The following is a 15128-nucleotide window of genomic DNA, read 5'->3' on the forward strand; positions in this document are numbered from 1 at the left end:
AATTAATCACGTTTAAACACTTTTATCGTTAAAACCCTATTCACCCCCCTCTAGGGTTGCCATACCAATCCAACATCCACAACTACCCCTACAAAGTAGTATAAAATCGAACTTCTCCCACACCCAAACATCACACCATCCCCAACAAAGCAACAATTTTCCATACCAAAGCCCTCAAAGCCATGGCGGAAGAAAAGCAAGGCCATCACCACCACCACCTTCACCTTCACCACCACAAAGAAGGAGAAGAGTACTCCGGCGGCGACGTTGACTACGAGAAAGAAAAGAAGCACCACAAGCACCTTGAACACCTCGGCGAGCTCGATGCCATTGCCGCTGGTGCCTATGCTCTGGTACTTAATCGAATCCTCTTTTTGTTTTCTCCTCTGAATTCCTAATCAAATAAAAAGTAAAATTAACCTATGTTCTCGTTGTTGCAGCATGAGAAGCACGAGGCGAAGAAAGACAGCGAGCATAGCCACGGGCACAAGATCAAGGAGGAAGTCGCAGCTGCGGTGGCAGTCGGAGCTGGTGGGTTTGTTCTCCACGAGCATCATGAGAAGAAGGAAGCAAAGAGAGAAGAGAAAGAGGATCATCATGGCAAGGACCATCACCACCATCTTTTTTGAAACTTTGGCTTGAATCTGTGTGGAGTTGTTTGTGTGTATGTGTGTTTTGGCTTTGTGTGTGATGTTTGGGTTTGAAGAGCTAAATATGGTAAGTTGTTTGTAAAATAAATTTGAGATGCTTTATTACGTAATAAAGTTTATCTTTCATGTGCTTCTCTATTTATTTATTTATTTTTCTTGATTGATCAAACGGCGTATGGTTGGATCCTGTTTGGGTGACCCATAAATCAATTGAAATTCGGTGATGCCCTAGAAGCCCATTTGTGTGCGCAGGAAAAGGACAACCCACGACCCAAGACACGTTACCCGTCTGGCCCACTCGATGCGACCTAAAACCCACGTACTAACCCAGAGACTCACACGTGCTAACCCGAATTCACCAGCTACATTCACCAGGTCATACTATGTTATTTAAAAATGATAAGTGTAATCATGTATGTGTGTGATTGCATTACCTGACATTACCTAACTCCAACAGTGGAGTTAATTATTGAGTATTTTTTTAAAATACTCAAGTCATGTGCTGCTAGAATATTTCAAGTAAAGGTAAAATGTCATTGAGATAACGATATGTTGGAATGGCCATAAAAACTATCTCATCTAGATAGATTGCCACGACATGCATGTCTTCATGCATTCGAAAAATGGAAAAAAGAAATTGTAAAAGTTAATAAAAACATGACTATTTAGAAATAAAATAAAATAAAAAAATTTCTGAGTCTCTCAAAAATAAAATTTGAAATAAATAAACTTCATGAATAACTACCAAATGAATTCTATGTAACCTCTCAAAACAAGCAATGGGGCAACCTCCTCGTCATGCTTCTAGTACTCTGTTACCTTTAGTTGAATCGAACAAGAAAATCATTTATCTCTATACACATAGCAGTAAACAACCTATTTCAATCCAAAGTCACGGTTAGGTAGTTAGTACTTAGTCAATTCCTAAAAAAAACTTAAACTAGTCTTTCCAAAATAACTTAGCTTACGAAGAGAGAGAAAAAAAAAAGCATATTAACGTTCAAACTAAGCTAAATAATGATGGTTGAACTGAACTAGTTAAATTGAATTGGATTAAATTGTTGAACCGACCGAACTTAAAACTGAAGGCATATTGGAGCTATCGAGACCAACTATTTATGGAAAACTCATTGTGTATATTCGTAATAATAAAGACGAGTTAGTAGCGTTGAAGATGAAAATTTTAATGCCAAGCAATATTTTGTAAAGCTCCAACGAAGTTGGAAAGAAAATGTGAAGAAAGGTTGACAAAAATGTAAGTTTCTTCATTTTTATGAAACTTCTTGTATTTTATTGAATTATAGAGAATGTATCTCAATGGCCCAAGACGGAGAATGACCAAAATAAGGTAACTAATTAAAAAGAAAAAAAAAAACTAAAAATTAAATAATTGCAAAATGACACTCGAGTAAATCTTAGATTTGGTAAGATCCAAATGTCCAAGATGTCTGATTTCTGATCTATGAATCCCTCCCACCTAAACATTCAATGATAGAATTCGATAGTCGAAAACCTAAAAATGGTAAGATCCAAATGTCCAAGATGTCTGATTTCTGATCTATGAATCCCTCCCACCTAAACATTCAATGATAGAATTCGATAGTCGAAAACCTAAAAATGGTAAGATCCAAATGTCCAAGATGTCTGATTTCTGATCTATGAATCCCTCCCACCTAAACATTCAATGATAGAATTCGATAGTCGAAAACCTAAAAATGGTAAGATCCAAATGTCCAAGATGTCTGATTTCTGATCTATGAATCCCTCCCACCTAAACATTCAATGATAGAATTCGATAGTCGAAAACCTAAAAATTAAATAATTGTAAAACAACCTCAGAGTAAATATTAGATTTTGTAAGATCAAACGGTTCAAGTTGTCTTATTTCTAGATATGACCTATGAATCCCTCCCACCTAAATATTTAATAATGGAATTTGATAGTCGAACACGGTAAGAGACGGAACAGAGTAAATTTATTTTTCTAGTAAAAAGTTTCAAAAACTCTACTCCAAATTTAAGCCAAATCTAGGCTTTCAAAGTAGGTGGATGGTTGGGCTATAAAAAGAAATTAATGGCTTTCAATTGGCACCAAGAAAGAGTCTAGCGTCACCTAAATTCCAAGTTATAAACCATTCATTTTTGGGTTTCAAGCAAGCTAAACTTCACCATTTGAGCTCAAGTCACTTCTTACACCATCGTATCAAGATTACTCACAAGTTTCTTTTAGAATTTGAGGGCTACACCATCGTATCAAGATTACTCATAAGTTTCCTTTAAAATTTGAGGGCTAACAATGACTGAACGTCTTTCCCAATTCAAGCTTTGGAGGCCACTTTTGAGTAAGGGAAGCTAGCTCAATTGAGGCTCCCAAAAAAATTCGTCCAATAAGACCCATATCATTCAATTTCTCGAAGTCCAATGAGTAAAGTTGTAGAAGATCACGAAAATGTTTGAGTAAAGAATTTGGAGAAAGATATGGGTAAGTTTTTTTAACAAATTAGGAAAATTCAAAATCAATCCATGCTTAAATCCTATTCTTTTAACTTCTTGATTAAAGAGAAAACCTTTTCCCAAAGGAGTTGAGAGCTAAGGTGGTCTAGGACGCTCTACCCAATAAGGAGTAATTCTACCCGAAGGTTGACCGAAAATCTATAGTCTTCGACCTTTAAAATTGGAGAACCACACATAAATTCATTACTTGAGGCCTATTCCATTAGGTTAAGGGCAAGGGAAGAAGGGTTTTTTTTTACTGAAGGGACCGAGGGCTAATAAACTCAAGAAATGCCTCAACAATTAGAGGAAAGACATGGTTACGCTCTAACGAAGAAGATGACTTCCAACGTGTTTTCTCTAGTGTATAACTTCGTCTACCGTGCACAAGAGCCCACAAAACAAGTCTATAGTCCTTTATTGAAACACCCTCTATAAGTTTGTAGAAGGAATAAAGGAGAAATAACTATTATATGAGGATGTGGAAGACAATTTACATTAATCCACGGTCTCAGCATCTTCCCTTAAATTCTGAGGTTGAAGATGATGGCGTGGCCGACTCAATTAAACGTATAACGACTCTAAATTTTCTACTTAACCTAAGGCCGCCAATGTACACATATCATGAACTAAATGCGGAAATAAATCATTTTAAACTTTACAGTAAAATTAATTTCTGTGTTGAATGCTTCATTTAATGCTTTGGAATAAACTAATACATATTGAAATAAAACTAAAAACAATACCAAATGAAATAATTTATAGTAACCTATACTATATTAAAATGGAAATGCAATTTAACCTATACTAACCGTTAGTCTACTAAAATTAAAATACGAACATATTCTAAACATGTGTCATAGTCTCTTAAGTGTGATGCCACCGTCAGCTGTGCAAAAGCGTCTTACCTTTACCTGAAATATAGAGTAGCATGTGGCTTGAGTGTTTTGAGAAATACTCAGTAAGTGACCTCCCTATCGAGGTCAAATGCAAATACGCATAGTTACATGCACGAGACCTATGATAATAGCCTACGTTCCTACGACGGCTATCTTAATGGGCAACTTGGATGTGTAATTACTTTCCCTACTTACGGTACACACATGCGAGTATGGACCCACCAGTCGGTTCACACATCTTTTGGGCCCCTTTCTGGTCGAGCGAGCATTCTCTAGGAGATGCTGATGTCAAACACTCGTTAGGAGTAGCAACCGTCACATCAATACTATGTAAGTCGAGGTTGTATTTCATGTTGGTTTATCATTTCACATGACAATCATAGCATATAATTCATGTCTCATGTCAACCATATCATAACGTTTTCCATGCTTTTAAACATATCATTCCATAACGTGCACATATCATATCATATATTATAACAATCATAATAACAATCTCGAGCATGTCAGCAACATAACATATTATAACGCAACATATCATAAAGCATATTAGTTCATCAAACAGAGCATAACAATCACATCACATAACATTCACGTGATATTTCATAACTATCTACATATATGGCCTAAGACACGTGCGAAACCATGGGGACGTGTCATCATACAACACACAATTTATAACCAACGATAGTAGGGTTACTTACTTAATTGGCCTTAGCTAGCATTCTCCCTAATTTAATTACGTTAGTTCCCACTCCTCAAAAGCGCTCCAAGCTATCGTCGGTTTTCGTTTCCTATTAGGTTATTCATCGTCTTTTGTTAGTCCTTCACAATTTTAATATAATCTCAATTTAAATTTGTGAAGTGCGGCATTATAATGATCTAAATTACCTTATTTAGGGTCGAAATAAGTTTGGGAGGTTCTAAACGGTGGAAATAAGGCTAAAATATGAATACCGAGCCGAATATCCGAGAAACTAAGTTGTGGAACCGCCACGTGTGCAGGTTGTTTTCAGGTCAAGGCATGGGTCGCGTGCGGGCACTCGGTTCACAGGTTGTGGTTCACGAATTATGGGCTGCTGCAGACCAGTTTAGGTTTTAGCCCAAGGCATTAGTGTACTGGGTCGAAACGTGGGCCATGCATAGAGGCGTGCGCGTACGCTGGTTGCAGCTGCAGGGTGGCAAGTTGGTCTTGGTTTTGGGCTGAAATGGGTTAGGCTTCCGTAATTTGGTATAGGCACATTTGGATACCTAATTCGGATCTGACCTGAAGTGCTCAGATATGATTCAAAGTATTCAAAATGGAGATATAATTTAATGTAGTTGAGATATGATTTAAAGTATTCAAATTACCAAGATTTTAGGAGATTGTCAGTAGATTTGAATTTATCTATATTTCCATCATTTACTCTTTCTGGATAGTGCCTATAAATATTGGAATGGTGTAACTTTAAGCATTGAGTCAGAAACAATAATAAAGCACTACAGCTTTGATCTATTTCTATCTATTTCAATATCCCTTTCCCTAACAAATTTGGTATCAGAGCCAAGTTCCTGTCAACACGAGGGTGAGTGATTACTTTTTTTTCACAAAACAAAAATGGCAGTAGCTTGTTTTTCTTCCTCTGCACCACTGTTACCAATCTTTAATGGTTGAGAAATATGAGTGGTGGAGCATTAAGATGAAGACCTTGCTCGAGTCGCAGGAGCTATGGGACTTGGTGGAGCACGGGTTTGTTGATGTATTAGAACCCACAGTAGAAGAAAAGGAGAGACTAAGAGAAACCAAGAAAAACGATGCCAAGGCTCTATTAATTATTCAGCAAGCAGTTCATGAGAGTATTTTTTCACGAATTGCAACAGCAACCACATCAAAGCAAGCATGGTCAATTGTACAGAAGGATTTCTAGGAGATTCAAAGGTCATAACAGTGAAATTGCAATCTCTAAGACGTGATTTTGAAACTCTGCTCATGACGAATGACAAATCAATTGCTGACTTTTTGTCAAGAGCAATGACAATAGTCAGTCAGATGCATACCTATGGAGAGAAAATTTCAGATAAACAATTGTTGCAAAGGTGTTGAAAAGCTTAACTCCAAAGTTTAACCATGTGGTGGCTGCCATAGAAGAAGCTAAGGATCTATCAATACTCTCCATTGATGAACTGATGGGCTCGCTTCAGGCTCATGAGACAAGAATCAATAGATCATAAAAAAGGAATGAAAAAAAGACACTACAAGTGAAGGAGACATTATGACATCTCAGATATGGACATCTTCATATGAAGGGTCTGAAAATACTCAGGGATAAAGGTATGGTTTTTGGATTACCAAGAATTGATACAACTAATTTATGTGAATGATGCATTTATGTGAAGGATGCATTTATGGGAAGCAGACTAGGAAGTCCTTTCCGGTTGGAAAAGCTAAAAGAGCTTCACATTATCTAGAACTAATTCATACTGATTTATGTGGGCCAATGCAAACGAGGTCCTTGGGTGGGAGTATATGCTTTTTACTATTCATTGATGACTATAGTCGCATGAGCTGGGTTTACTTCCTACAACATAAGTCAGAAACTTTTCAGAAGTTCCAGATTTTTAAAGCTAGGGTGGAGAACTAAAGTGATTGTCACATTAAAGTTCTTCGCACATACAGAGGTGGCGAGTTCATATCTAAAGAGTTCAATCTGTTTTGTGAAGAAGAAGGCATCCAAAGGGAGTTAACAACTCCCTACACTCCAGAACAAAATGAAATCGCTGAACGAAAAAATCGAACTATTGTGGAGATGACAAAAAGTATGTTACAAACAAGGAGACTTCAAAACCAATTTTGGGCAGAAGCTGTAGCAACATCTATTTATCTATTAAATCTCTCACCAATAAAGGCTGTTATGAATCGAACTCCTTGTGAAGCATGGCATGGAAGGAAACCATATGTAAGTCATTTACGAGTCTTTGGTTGTGTTGCTTATGCTTTGAAACATCCTCAAACTCGTCAAAAGCTTGATGAAAAAACTGAAAAAATACATTTTCATTGGCTATTGTACTCAATGAAAGACATATAAATTATACAACCCCTCTGTGAAAAGATTTTAGTTAGAAGGGATGTAATATTTAATGAAAACGTGAGTTGGGATTGAAGTAAAGAACAGGAGCAGCAAAAGATTACAATTGAAGTTTCTCCAAATGAAGAGACAAGGGTCAACTTCAGTGCACATCTACTAGTGCCTCCACTGCAACACAAAATGTGTCAAATTCATCATCTTCAGCATCACTAAACAACAATTCTTCTCTTGAAGAACTTTCGGATGTGACACCTCCAAGGAAATATAAATCTTTAGCTAACATATATGCATCATGTCAATTTGCTCTTATTGTTTCAAACCCTATGAATTATGAAGAAGCAACTGAAGAAGTCAATTTGCTCTTATTGTTTCAAACCCTATGAATTATGAAGAAGCAACTGAAGAAGAAGAATGGAAGAAAGCCATGGTAGTAGAGATGCAGTTCATTGAGAAAAATGGAACTTAGGATATGGTTGACTTACCAAACGAAAAGTTTTATGGAGATTTACCAGAAAAGGTCTATGTAACACAACCAGAGGGATTCATAAAGGAAGACAAAGAAACAAAGGTATATAAGCTGAGACAGACATTATACAAGTTAAAGCAAACATACTTACGAAGACTTTGTCAAAAAAGAAAAGCTCTCTACTTTGAATCAAGAGAGAGTGTTGAGATATGATTCAAAGTATTCAAAATGAAGATTCGAGGTAAAGTAGTTGAGATATGATTCAAATTATTCAAACTACCAATATTTTAGGAGATTGTTAGTAGATTTGAATTTATCTAGATTTCCATAATTTACTTAGCTTTGATCTATACTTATTCTTTCAATATCCCATTCCCAACATGAAGCCCATAGACTTCGTCTTCTCCACTCGGTTCACACGATTCTCCAATGAAATTTCTCGCTTCTGTAATGTCGTTCTGACATTCGTTTCTCGTTGTTTTCCCTTGATTCTTCGTCGCTTCTTCTTCCTCTTCACCTCTCATGTAATTTTATGGATGGCCAACCAATTCGAAACTTGAATTCTCTTTTCCGACGCTAAATTACATTGTTAAGGCGTGAAAGCTTACCTTCTTCGTGTGTACCGTTCTTGGTGATTCCTTTCGTGGCTTGGGTAGGTTGTTTCGCTGTCGAATCTATGGGTTCTGTCTCACCAGAGCGTTTTCTGATCTATCCCTCTCTCTCTCTCATTCTTTTTTTTTTTGTCTTTCCTCCTTGCAGAGTGTCTGAAGTGTGCCCGAGAGGATTTGAAAGTGTTTGGAGGAGCGTGGGCATAGGGGAGGCGTGTCGTGTGGTCTTGGAACGATGGGATTTTTGCAATCCGCCAGCATTTTCAGATATTATTTTATTTTTTATTTTTATATGTTACATTATATACCTTTAAAAAGAACTTTCATCCTCGAAAGTCTCGAATTCTTGCCTTAGCGCAGGGTGTTTTTCTTTTATTTCATCCTCCCACTCCCACGTAGCTTCCTCGGTTTGGTGGTTCCGCCACCCTATCGAAGTCAATATTCCTATTACGTAACGCTTTCACCTCTCAAGCAATAATTTGAACTTGCTTTTCTTCATAACTTAAGTCTTCTTTAAAATCAAGAGGTTTATAATCTATCACATGCATAGAGTTCGTGATATATTTTCTTAGCATGGATACGTGGAATACGTCGTGTACACACGAGAGCGAGGGTGGTAAAGCTAACTTATACGCCACCAGACCTATTTGTTCTAGGATTTTGAAGGGTCTAATAAAACGGGGGGTTAGCTTGCCCTTAAGTCAAAACCTTAGGACAATCTTCATAGGAACTACTTTTGGGAACAGCATGTCCCCTACCTCGAATTATAGGTTTCTACCCCTTACATCTGCATAACTCTTGTCTGCGCTTAGCCTCGTTTGTAATGTAGACCAGTTCTCATTCACCTACTTCGTCTCAGCACAATGAGAATCTACACTGTTTTTCATATAACGCTTCGAACGGTGTCATCTCAATAATTGCTTGGAAGTTGTTGTTGTACGAGAATTCCATCAGATGTAGTTTGGTGTCCCAACATCCTGTGAATTCCATAATGCATGCTCGTAGCACGACTCCTAGAATTTGGTTCAATCGCTCCGTTTGGCCATCAATTTGTGGGTGGAAGGTTTTGATGAAGTTGAGGTCGGAACTCAACGCTTTCTAAAGTCTATGCCAAAACGTCGACTTAAAGCATGGATCCCGAACTGACACTATCGACACTGGAACATGCAATCTCACAATTTCTTTCCCATACAGTTGAGCTCAGTTGTCTTTACAAAGAGGTACTGGATATCTCGTAGAAACATAATATTCTAACTCCTAGAGATGGGCTCCACCAACCTAACAATTAAATTTGGACAATAATTATGAAATTATTTTCTAGTAGTCTCTTAAGTCTTAAGCTTCCGACTTTTGGAACACTTAATTCATTTCCACAATTACCCCTGCAAAGTAGTATAAAATCCAACTTCTCCCACACCCAAACATCACACCACCCCCACAAAGCAACAATTTTCCATACCAAATCTCTCAAAGCCATGGCAGAAGAAGAGCAAGGCCATCACCACCACCTTCACCTTCACCACCACAAAGAAGGAGAAGAGTACTCTGGCGGCAACGTCGACTACGAGAAAGAAAAGAAGCACCACAAGCACTTTGAACACCTCGGCGAGCTCCGTGCCACCGCCGCTAGTGCCTATGCTCTGGTAGTTAACCAAATTCTTTTCTAATCAAATAAAAGTACAGTTAACCTCTGTTGTTCTCGTTGTTGCAGCATGAGAAGCACGAGGCGAAGAAAGACAGCGAGCATAGCCACGATGTTAGGAATCACGACTCTCCACAATGGTATGATATTGTCCACTTTGAGCCTAAGCTCTCATGGCTTTGCTTTGGGTTTCCCCAAAAGGCCTCATACCAATGGAGATAGTATTCCTCACTTATAAACCCATTATCTTCCACTAAATTAACCAATGTGGGACACTCCCGATCCCAATAATCCTCAACAAGATCTTCCACTAAATTAACCAATGTGGGACACTCCCAATCCCAATAAACTAATAATAGAGTTTGTGCTCGTGGGACACTCCTTGATCTTGTGCTCGTGTGTTGAAGCTAATAATAGAGTTTGAATGAGTTGAATGAGTTACTGCCGAAGAGAAGGAGGAGGTGAATTCAATTTCGTCCACACAAATCTCAACCAACTCCGGGAATCCCCCTATAAAAGGACCTCCCTCCCCATCATTCAAATCACTCCTCCTCTCAATCTCACTTCAGTTTTCTGTTGTCACCAACAACTGGTATCAGAGCAATCTTGCAGCAGCAAAAAAGGGAGCAGAAAGACAAGTTGAGAGCTACGTTCAGCCCGCCGTTCGATGGTCACTATGATCAGATCAAAGGAGTTTTTTGATATGGTGGAGACGGGTTATTCAGAGCCAAATGAAGGCGAGGTACTCTCAGCTGGTCAACAGCAACGGTTGGCAGCATCGAAGTTGAAGGACCTGAAGGTCAAGAACTATTTATTTCAGTCCATGTGATAGGACTATCTTGGAAACAATGCTGAAGAAGAAGACATCCAAGGAAATTTGGGATTCTATGAGGAGGAAGTATCAAGGCTCAACGAGAGTAAAGCGTGCTCAACTTCAAGCGGTTAGAAGAGACTTTGAAATTCTCCAAATGCAAAAGGGAGAAACGGTGAATGATTATATTGACAAGGTTATGAGTCTTGCAAGTCAAATGAGGATGCATGGTGATTCAATCACGGATGTTGCGGTCGTAGAAAAGATTTAGCTCTATCTAACTCCAAAGTGAGATTACATTGTATGTTCTATCGAAGAAGCAAACAATGTCGAAGAGATGCAAATAGATGAACTCCAAAGCTCCCTGTTAGTACATGAGCATAGGCTCAATCGTACAAGTGCAATAGAGGAGATGACAGCCGATATCCACACCAGGTGAAACTTCAAGCTCTAGAGGTAGAGGGCAAAGAAGAGGAGGCAGAGGTCGTGGGAGAGGCAGTCGAGAAAGAAGTGGAGATGTTGGCAGGTCAGCAGATCTAGTCAGAGACGATTATGACAACAAAGGCAAGAGAGACTTTGACAAGTCTAAGGTGGAATGCTACAGATGTGGACGCCTTGGACATTACAAAAATGAATGCTATACCAGGCTGGCTCCAAAAGGAGAAAAGAGATCAATCCAATTTTGTGGAGAGAAGAGAAGAAGAAAGATTGTTAATGTCATTCCATGCTATGAAGGTTGCAGATCAAGGTGTATGGGTCGTAGACTCTGGATGCAGCAACCATATGACAGGTTGTAAGGAATTCTTCTAAACTCTGGATGCTAATTTTCATACTACGGTTTCTCTTGGCAACAATTCAACAACTATCCAAGTGATGGGGAAAGGAACCTATCAAGACTAGAAATGGCTTTGTAGAGTCTATTTCAAATGTATTCTACATTCCTGATCTGAAGGCCAACTTACTTAGTATCGGTCAGTTACAAGAAAAGGGGTATGTGATCACATTCCAAAATGATGAATGTGAGATTTATGACTCCAAAAGAGGATCGATTGCTAAGATGAAGATGACCACCAACCGTCTATATCCGTTGACGTTAAATATCGTTGCCAAAAGTTTGATGGTGAAGAAAGAAGATACCAACTGGCTTTGGCATTTTAGGTATGGTCATCTACACTGAAAAGGATGAAAGACGTTGTCTTCAAAGAAGATGGTAACTGGGTTGCCTGATATTTATTACATTACTCCTCCAACAGAAATTAGCGAGAGCTGTGTAGTAGCAAAGCATGAAAGAAATTCTTTTCCATCCGCCAGAAAGAAGAGAAAAAGCGATTTTGGAGTTGATTCATTCAGACATATGTGGTCCCATCTCTCCAGCATCAAATGGTAACAAGAAATATTTCATGACCCTCATTTAGTCGAAAAACATGGACTGATTTCTTGCACGCCAAATCTGATTTGATTGCTTCAAGAAATTTTGTGCTACTATGAAGACGGAAACTGGAAGAAGAGTCAAGGCTTTAAGAACTGACAGAGGTGGAGAGTTCTGCTAGAACAAGTTTATTCAATTTTGTGAAGAGAAGGGCATACGGAGGCAGTTAACAACAGCATATACACCACAACAAAATGGTGTGGCTGAAAGGAAAAACAGGACCATTCTCAACATGGTTCGAAGTTGACTAAATAAAGAAAGGAGAAGTCCCGAAGGAATTCTGGCCAGAAGCTGTCGTGTGGTCCGTTCACATTCTCAACCGGAGCCCTACTTTTTCTCTTAGAGATATATATATATGACTCCACAAGAAGCATGGAGCGGAAGGAAACCTGCAGTAGACCACTTTAGAATCTTTGGGTGCATAGCATATGCACACGTTCCTGATGAGAAAAGGAAGAAACTTGAGGACAAGAGTTTGAAGTGTGTGTTCCTTGGAGTAAGCGAGACTTCTAAGGCGTACAAGCTCTATGATCCTTTGACAAAGAAGGTGGTGGTAAGTCGTGATGTAATCTTTGACGAAAATCAGACTTGGTTGGACATGGGAAGAAAAGATCACTGTGAATCAGCAGATTCCTGTAGATCTTGAAGGAGAACAAGCTTCAGCCCCTATTCAGCCTCACTATGAGCATGGAGAGAGAGAGAGAGCTCATCACAAGCTCAACAAGAAGAACCAGTAGAAGAAGATCATGATCATAATCAAAGAAATCCAAGAACAAGAAAGAGAGAAAATTGGATGGTTGATTATAAGATGGACTATGACTCAAGTGATAGTGCTTATTTTGCATTCTTTATGGATAGTGATACAAACAATTGTCTATGAAGAAGCGGTAAAGGAGAAGAAATGGAAGGAAGCCATGGACAGTTAAATCAAATCCATAGAGAAGAAGAAGACTTGGGAGCTCACTGATCTTCCGCAAGGGCATAAAACAATCGGAGTCAAATGGGTTTTCAAAACCAAGTTGAATGAAAACGGTGAGGTGGATAAGTACAAGGCGCGACTCGTTGCAAAAGGATACAAGCAGAAGTATGGAGTTGATTATAAGGAGGTATTTGCACCAGTGGCACGTCAAGATACTATCAGGCTTATAATTTTGTCTATTGCAGCACAGAAATCATGGCCTATTTATCAACTTGATGTGAAATCGGCTTACATGGAGAGCTTCAAGAAGAGGTATATGTGGACAGAAGGTTTTGTTCAATCAAAAAGGTAAAGAGGGAAGAAAAAGTATACAAGTTGAAGAAAGCTTTGTACGGTTTGAAGCAAGCGGAGAGAGCATGGTACAGTCGCATTGATTCTCATTTTGAAAAGATGGGATTCACTAAATGCCCATATGAACATACATAGGTTGTATGTGAAAACTGAAAAGGGAGGTAACATTCTCATTATTTGCTTATATGTTGATGATTTAATATTTACTGGCAATAATGAAGAAATCTTTGAAAGAGCATGATGAAGGAATTAGAAATGACAGATCTTGGTTTGATGAGATATTTTCTTGGAGTAGAAGTTACTCAAACTCCCGCAGGTCACTTTATCTGTCAGAAGAAATATGCTCAAGAATGACTTGAAAGATTGAAATTGGATGAGTGCACATTTGGAACTCCATCAGAATTGGGTTTGAAGTTGCACAAGGATATTGAAGGGCGAGAGGTTGATAATAGGTACTTCAAACAAATTGTGGGAAGTTTGATGTACTTAACTTCAACAAGACCAGACATCATGTATGCGGTTAGTATGATAAGTCCTTACATGGAGCATCCAACGGAAAAAGATCTCAATGCAGCAAGAAGGATACTTCGTTATGTGAGAGGAACTTTTTCTTTGGGGGTATTCTACAAGAAAGGAGATGATCCGAAGATGGTTGGCTATACAGATAGCGACTATGCAGGTGATATAGATGATCGTCAAAGTACTGAAGGAAGTATTTTCATGATGAGTGAAGGAGCTATTTGCTGGTCTTCAAAGAAGCAACCTATTGTATCTCAACTACAGAAGCAGAATTTGGGGCAGCAGCAGCATGCTCGTGCCAAGCAATTTGGTTAAGAAAAATGCTTGAAATTCTTAATCATAAGCAACCAGGTACGACGGTTATATATTGTGATAATATGTCAACTATTAAGTTGTCTAAAAATCCTGTGTTGCATGGAAGGAGTAAGCACATGTTCGATTTCATTTCTTGCGTTGTGTAAAGAAGGCATTATTTCACTCAATTTTAGCCGAAGTGATGAAAGATCTATTCACAAAGCCCTTGAAACAACCATTGTTTGAGAAGCTTAGAAGAAAAATGGGAATGTGCAGAATCCAAGATGTATATCAAGATGACGAAGTGAAGTCCTAAACTGATTTCCGCAGAATTCAGTTTAAGGGAGGGTGTTGAAGCTAATAATAGAGTTTGAATGAGTTGAATGAGTTACTGCCGAAGAGAAGGAGGAGGTGAATTCAACTCATTCAAACTCTATTATTAGCTTCAACACACGAGCACAAGATCAAGGAGGAAGTTGCAGCGGCGGTGACGGTCGGAGTTGGTGGGTTTGTGCTCCACAAGCATCATGAGAAGAAGGAAGCAAAGAGAGAAGAGAAAGAGGCTGATAATGGCAAGGACCATCGCCACCATCTTTTTTGAAACTTTTGCTTGAATTTGTGTGGAGTTTGTGTGTGTGTGTTTTGGCTTTGTTTGTGATGTTTGGGTTTGAAGAGCTGAATATGGTAAGTTGTTTGTAAAATAAATTTGAGATGCTTTATTACGTAATAAAATTTGTGTTTCGTACTTTGTCTTTTCTTTTCTTTTCTTTTCTTTTCCTCTCTCTCTCTCTCTCTCTCTCTCTCTCTCTCTCTCTCNTCTCTCTCTCTCTCTCTCTCGAAAGATCAAACCGCGTTTTCCTTTTTAATTTGGAAAATTTTGTTAAAACATTACGTAATAAATTTGAGACGCATGGTTGGAAAAAAAAAATGGCGGCCAGAGATGTGTGCATTGTGGTCGGAGGAATGGATCTATGAAGAGA

The 15128-nt window shown here is 38.6% G+C and overlaps 2 protein-coding genes across 2 annotated transcripts; both read left to right on the forward strand.

Moving 5' to 3' along the window:
- The first annotated feature begins 82 nt into the window (after positions 1–82).
- LOC111784327 (abscisic stress-ripening protein 2-like) lies at positions 83–784 on the forward strand. The gene is made up of 2 exons (XM_023665064.1): positions 83–353; positions 441–784. The coding sequence occupies exons 1-2, from the start codon at positions 183–185 to the stop codon at positions 627–629; spliced, it is 360 nt and encodes a 119-aa protein (XP_023520832.1). The 5' UTR covers positions 83–182; the 3' UTR covers positions 630–784.
- Positions 785–9463: 8679 nt separating this feature from the next.
- Positions 9464–14867, forward strand: LOC111784323 (abscisic stress-ripening protein 2-like). The gene is made up of 3 exons (XM_023665061.1): positions 9464–9826; positions 9895–9939; positions 14606–14867. The coding sequence occupies exons 1-3, from the start codon at positions 9488–9490 to the stop codon at positions 14747–14749; spliced, it is 528 nt and encodes a 175-aa protein (XP_023520829.1). The 5' UTR covers positions 9464–9487; the 3' UTR covers positions 14750–14867.
- The last annotated feature ends 261 nt before the right edge of the window (positions 14868–15128 follow it).

The sequence above is a fragment of the Cucurbita pepo genome, unplaced genomic scaffold, assembly GCF_002806865.2.
Source record: "Cucurbita pepo subsp. pepo cultivar mu-cu-16 unplaced genomic scaffold, ASM280686v2 Cp4.1_scaffold000188, whole genome shotgun sequence".
Lineage (NCBI taxonomy): Eukaryota > Viridiplantae > Streptophyta > Magnoliopsida > Cucurbitales > Cucurbitaceae > Cucurbita > Cucurbita pepo.